At 66.0% G+C, this 5,530-nt stretch overlaps 1 protein-coding gene across 3 annotated transcripts; it reads right to left on the bottom strand.

Moving 5' to 3' along the window:
• Positions 1-764: 764 nt before the first annotated feature.
• LYSMD4 (LysM domain containing 4) lies at positions 765-5,166 on the bottom strand. 3 transcript variants are annotated; one of them, XM_004617768.2, is made up of 3 exons: positions 5,114-5,166; positions 4,020-4,324; positions 765-1,801 (listed from the first exon to the last, which is right to left on the bottom strand). In XM_004617768.2, exons 2-3 carry the CDS (start codon positions 4,314-4,316, stop codon positions 1,274-1,276), a joined length of 825 nt encoding a protein of 274 aa, XP_004617825.2. In that variant the 5' UTR covers positions 4,317-4,324; positions 5,114-5,166; the 3' UTR covers positions 765-1,273. The 3 variants fall into 3 exon arrangements, with proteins under 3 accessions (XP_004617825.2, XP_054998012.1, XP_054998011.1); XM_055142037.1 differs by lacking the exon at positions 5,114-5,166 and adding an exon at positions 5,084-5,100; XM_055142036.1 differs by lacking the exon at positions 5,114-5,166 and adding an exon at positions 4,890-5,077.
• Between the last annotated feature and the right edge of the window lie 364 nt (positions 5,167-5,530).

Raw genomic sequence — 5,530 nt, forward strand, 5'->3', positions numbered from 1 at the left:
GCACCCCACAGGGCCGCAGGGTCCAGCCAGGAGTCTGGCCTCAAAACCAGGTAATAGAGCCAGGCCCGACGGCACAGAGTTCAAGGGGCTGCAGGGGAGGAGGCTGACCCTGGTCTGGTCCCCAACACCACAGGTGGCCCCTGGCACCAGGGGGAACCCTAGAAAACCACCCCGCAACTTTAAAGGATCATGCGTGGAGTGGGGTGTCCACATCCCTGCTGGATACACCGCAGACACCCAATGAGTCATTCAGGACAGAAGCACGTGGCTGAGGACGTTCTGGAGCAGGCAGGGCCAACCCCGCGAACACCTGCAAACACGGGGTTCTTTCATGTGGACTCAGGAAGCACAGAGTGAGCACTGCCCTGCGGGGAGCTGGCCCCAGGGTGAGCCGAGTGAGAGCAGGCAGTGGTGCCACACGCTGTGCTACAGGCCAGCCGACCAAGAGCAAAGCCAACCAATGGGGGCCCGTCTCCCGGCAGCTGAAGGCCCCGGCCCAGGCGGAGAGGGGGTGTTCACAGCTCACAGCTCACGAGGGGCTGGGTGGGGCCTGCCGAGTGACCCTGAGACCCCTGCCCGCCCTCCCGCCCCCAGCCTGCTGTCCCCTATGCAGGGGCACCCGGCGTCGCTGCATCTCCCCAGTCAGGCCACCATGAGCACAAAGAGGGGCTCCCCACTGAGTCCAGGCACCGAGCAGGCCGCACCCCCCTGCCCGGTGCCTGTCAGCCTGAACTCTCCGAGCAGAAGGGAAGACGCGGGCGTCCTTCATAGAAAAAACTTTATTCATACAGGGAACAACAAAGGGACCCCACCCTGGGACCCAGGGCCACAGCGGCCTCCAGAACGCACAGGACATGCAGGCAGTGAAGCTTCCCCATGGGCTCTGGGGGACCACCACCTGCACCCCCAAACCTCAGCCACCTCTGGCCGGGGAAAGCAGGGGCTCCTCCACCCCCACTGCCTCCCGCAGACGGGCCAGACCCGGTCACCCGACAGCTTCCGTCACGGGCCACGCCACATGAGGGTCAGTCAACCCCACGGCAGGACCAGGGTCCACGCCAGCCTGGGGCCCTCCGTCCTGGGGGCTCCCCACCACAGCCCACTCAAGGCCCTCACAGCCAACTTGCTGTCCAGGCCCCGAGACACGCATCTGGGGTCCAGGGCTCTGTACTGGCACGAGACGCAGCTGCTCCGGGACACGCAATCCTCAGACAGGGGGAGGAGGAGACGCAGCAGCCCGAGGAGGGGCCAGCCGGCTGCCCTCCAGCCACTGCTACTTCTCTGGCCAAGGGGTCGGGCCGGGCCCCGCAGTCCGTGCCCCGGAGCCCGTGTGGGCCGCCGACGTGCCGTTCCAGCTCCCGGGGGCCTCGCCGGCCGCCTGGATTTTAAAATACACCAAATAAAACAGGGGCAGGACGACACCGACGAGGAGCAGCAGCAGGACCGCCTTCCACCAGCGGATGCCCCCGTGGGCGCTGGGCGTGGGCCCCCGGGCGGGAGCGGGCAGCAGCGGGCAGCCGGTGGGGTCCAGGACCATCTCGGCCTGTGCCGCGCGCTCGATGCTCTGGTCGATGTCCCTGAAGAAGCGCGTCAGGGGGCTGGGGGCCCCGGGCACCCCCGCCGCCGGCTCGGGGGCGTCCTCGAAGGTCACTCTGGTCTCCGAGGCCGGGCTGGGGATGGGGCTGAGCCCGTGGCAGGCCTCGGTGAGGACGCCGTGGCTGTGCACGGGGATCCTGACGCACCGCAGGCCGTGCAGGTCCTGCTCCCGCACCAGACTGTTGACCTTCTTAAGGTCGGCCACCTGGGGAAGCCACGAGAGGGTGAGCGCGCACGCGGACAAGGGGCGCCGGGAGCCCACCCAAGCTCCCTGCCGGCTGCGGGGGAGCCCACACGGCTGCAGCCGCGCCGTCTTCCCCCACACACCGGCCAAATCCAGGTCCAGCACCTGGTTTCGAGCGCCACCAAGCGCCCGTGGTCTTCAGGTCGCACGGCCCTTTTTCACTTTGTTATTCATTTATTTATTGGAGGGGGCCACTGCCAGGGGTCCTCAGGGTCTACCCCTGGCTGGGCGTGGGGGACCATGTTGGGTGCCAGGGGTCAAACCCAGGTCGGCCCCCTGCAGAACAAATGCCCTCCATGCTGTGCCTTCACTCTGGCCCCACACACTTGGCTTTGAAATAAAAGCCACCAAGGCTCCTTCAGGAGAAGGGCCGTAAGGAAAGGAGTCGGGCTGGAGACTCGCCCCTGAACGAGGGTCGTCTCCAACCCCCTCCCCCCGACTGGGAGAGTCTCAGGACGGTGGGGTGGGGGGAAGAAAGGGACACAGGCAAGTTTAATCCGATTGTTCTATGGGGATCAAACCTGCCGCTTTAAAAAGGGGAGGGGCCGGGGAAACGGGGGTGGGGGGTGTTAGGGTGCTTCCATGCTAGGGCAGCGCAAGACCCCAGTCTGCCCGGCACCCCCAGGGACAGCCCTCCCCCATAATAAGAGTGCACTGAAAGGGGGCCATGAGTCAAGCACCGTGGCACACGGCCACCTCTCCCCGTCTCACTCAGAAACGCACAGAAGGGGCCCGAGACAGCGGGAGGGCGTCTGCCGCACCTGTGGCCAACCCAGGGTCGCTCCTCGGCACCCCATATGGCCCCGGGCCCCAGTAGGGTGATCCCTGAGTGTCACTGGGTGTGGCCCCCCAGCAAAACTGAACTAGCAGAGGTTCAGAGCTCCAAGCTCCGGGGTACTGGCAGTTGTTTTGATGGGGGGTTAAAATCTACACCCCAAAACCGAAGTCGAGACAGTCACCTGACAGGCACACAGTGACTCCAGCAAGCCCACAGGGGCCACGGGTGTCCAGGTGAGAGAGCCCGGACATGCCTCAGTCCCCTGCTGGGCCACCCTGCAAGGAGCAGGGTGATGGGGAGCTGCTCTGGGCGCCCGTTTCCCAGGGAGGCACCTCAGCACCCCATGGGACCAACCTTGGATCTCTGGGCTAAGAGACCGTTCAAGAACTTTTTCTTTGGGGGGCGGGGGGGAGGTCGTCACACCTGGTGATGCTCAGGGCTGACTCCTGGCTCTGTGCTCAGGGATCACTCCTGGTGGGTGCACTCTGGGGGCCCTAAGGGGTGTTGGGGATTGAACTCGGATTGGCCGCATACGAGGCAGGTACCCTCCCCGTGATGGGTAGAGATCATAGGAGGTCACAGAAAGGGTAGGACAGTGTGAGGGTGTGGGCAGACTCCTAATACAGGCAGCATTCCAGAAACACTTCCTGACTTACTTTGCTCGGTTAACCACTCTGCAGGCTAGAAACACAACCAGAGAGAAGGTGTTACACAGGGCCAGGGCCAGGAAGCTGCGCCATGCAGACCTCAGCCCCATGCACGTGAGCCCGGCCAGCAGCACTCAGAAAAGGGAGCGCCACACCCCCCCCCCCCCCGCCAACGCACAGCCAGGAACCACTCAGAGAACCCGCCTGCCTCCCTCCCTCCGGGTCCTTTGAATCTTACATCAAACATGCTCTTTTCTAGTTTTAATATTGATCTTTTTACAGTTTACTGCAGGGGGAGGCATGGAGGGAGTTCTCAGGTATCCACGCAGTGCAGGGGGTCTCTGCCAGCATGCACCCGGCCCTCGCGTGCACCCGGCCCTTTGGCCTACAGCCTCCCTGGCCCTTGGTTCTCTGGTGCTGCCGTTCTGGGGACAGAACCCTGGTCTCCGCATGCAAGGAGAAGGTGCTCCCCACGGAGCTACCGGAGCTACGTGCCTGTGGCCACACATGCGCAGCGTTGCAGAAACACAGTTTAGAGGGGGGAGGAGAGAGGAGGTCCGTGCAATGCCCCCCACCCCGCACCCACACCCTGGGTTCGAGCCCTCAGACAGCGCCGGCACCCACTCCTCCATCTCTCGAGTTTGAGCCACACGGCGGTGCTCCGGGAGCTGACCCTGGGTCAGCACGCTCCCCGCGTCCTCTGCTCCCGGGGCTCAGGCCCCAGCCGCCTGCGTCTGCGCTCCCAGGGTCTTACTTGGCATCCATACTGGAGGGCGAGCTTGTAGAGGCTGTCCTCCTGTGCCACTGGCCGCTGCATCAGCACCATGTCCCCCGCGCCTGCCTGCCCCACGGAGGGGGCAGCCTTCTTCCGGTGCTCCTTGCCCCGGGGGCGCAGGGCCTGACCGCCGGTGGCCGCCACCGGCTCTTCTTCCTCCGAGGAGCCCTCCGAGCCTGCACCTCCACCCTCAAACACGTACACATGGCTGGTCCGAGTCCGACACACAGCAGCTGGGCCCTGGAAGGTCGTGCTTGGCCCCTCCTTCTGCCTCATTCTCCGGACTGAAAACCAAACCCCAGGGTTAATGCCAGAGGCTTGACACGGATCTCCTCCTGCACCCAGGCAAGTGTGCGCCTCCCCGTCCTGGCCGCCTGCACCCAGACAAGTGTGGGCGCCCCGAACCCAGACAGTGTAGGTCCCCCGTCCAGGGAAATGCAGAGCAGACAGGAGTGGGGCTCACGGGTGTGCGCGGGAGCGACGGGCAGAGACAAACCCCCAACCCTGCGTTTGGCAGGAAGGACGCCAAGGGCTCCGGGATGCGGCGTGTGAGGACGAAGGTCACGGCCAAGGTCGGGCCGCCCGGGGTCACAGCCCCCGCGGGGAGGTTCAGGTTTCGGAGTCATGCCCCGAGCCCCCGATTATGCAGCGGGTTCCGCACAGCTGGAGGAAAGTGCCAGAAGGGGCTGCCCGGGGCGCGGGGCGACAGGTCGGGCCCGGTCCCCACCCCTGCACGGGAGCCCCAGCCTCAGTTTCCCCGGGAGCGCCGGCCTCGGTTTCCCTCGGGGCCTTTGCGAGGCTGAGGTCATCTCACAATACAAGAAACAAGAAACAAGCGCTGTCCAGCACCAAAAAGGTCGGAGGTGCCGACCCCGAGCTCAGGCCGGCGGCGCTCCAACAGTCCACCGGGCACGACCTCCGACCTCCGACCTCGGCTCGCCCGTGACAGCAGCAGGAAAGTCCCCTAAAGCACAGGAAAGTAACCCGACAGCACGGCCACGCGCGGCGCCCCGAAGCCCGGCGCGAAGCCCCCCACCGCGAACCTCGGGGACCCCCAGAACAGCCCAGGTTACCTCCGCGCCCAGGCTCCGGCCACAGCGCCGACGCGCCAGCCCTCTGGCTGCGACTATCAGCTGATTGGCTGTGGGTATCAGCTGGCCGGAGGGCGGGCGGCAGGACGGCCAATGGGAGCGGTAGTGGGCGGGCCTGGACGGGATCTAGCAGAGGTGAGTGGAGAACGAGGCCGGGGCTGGAGGCGGGGCCAGGGTTGCGGGCGCGGCCATTCTGGGAGGGGCGTGGTCTGGCGGGCCCGAGGCGGGGCGGGGCCCGGGCGCGGGGCGGGGCCTAGGCGGGGCCTGCCCCAGCCCGTGGACCCGCTCCTCGTTCCGCCGGATGCAGTTTCGGCAGATCAGGTCCCCGGACGGCTCCGCCCCTCCCCGAGCTCCCCGTGCCTAGGCTCAGCCCCACCTTGATCACCTGGGCAAGAAGCC

Source organism: Sorex araneus, chromosome 6, assembly GCF_027595985.1.
Source record: "Sorex araneus isolate mSorAra2 chromosome 6, mSorAra2.pri, whole genome shotgun sequence".
Lineage (NCBI taxonomy): Eukaryota > Metazoa > Chordata > Mammalia > Eulipotyphla > Soricidae > Sorex > Sorex araneus.

Coding starts and splice junctions, on each gene's coding strand:
- LYSMD4 (XM_004617768.2), bottom strand. CDS start 4,316: ATGAGGCAGAAGGAGGGGCCAAGCACGACCTTCCAGGGCCCAGCTGCT. Junction 1,802..4,019: donor CCCTCCAGTATGGATGCCAA/GTAAGACCCTGG, acceptor TGGCTTCCCCAG/GTGGCCGACCTTAAGAAGGT.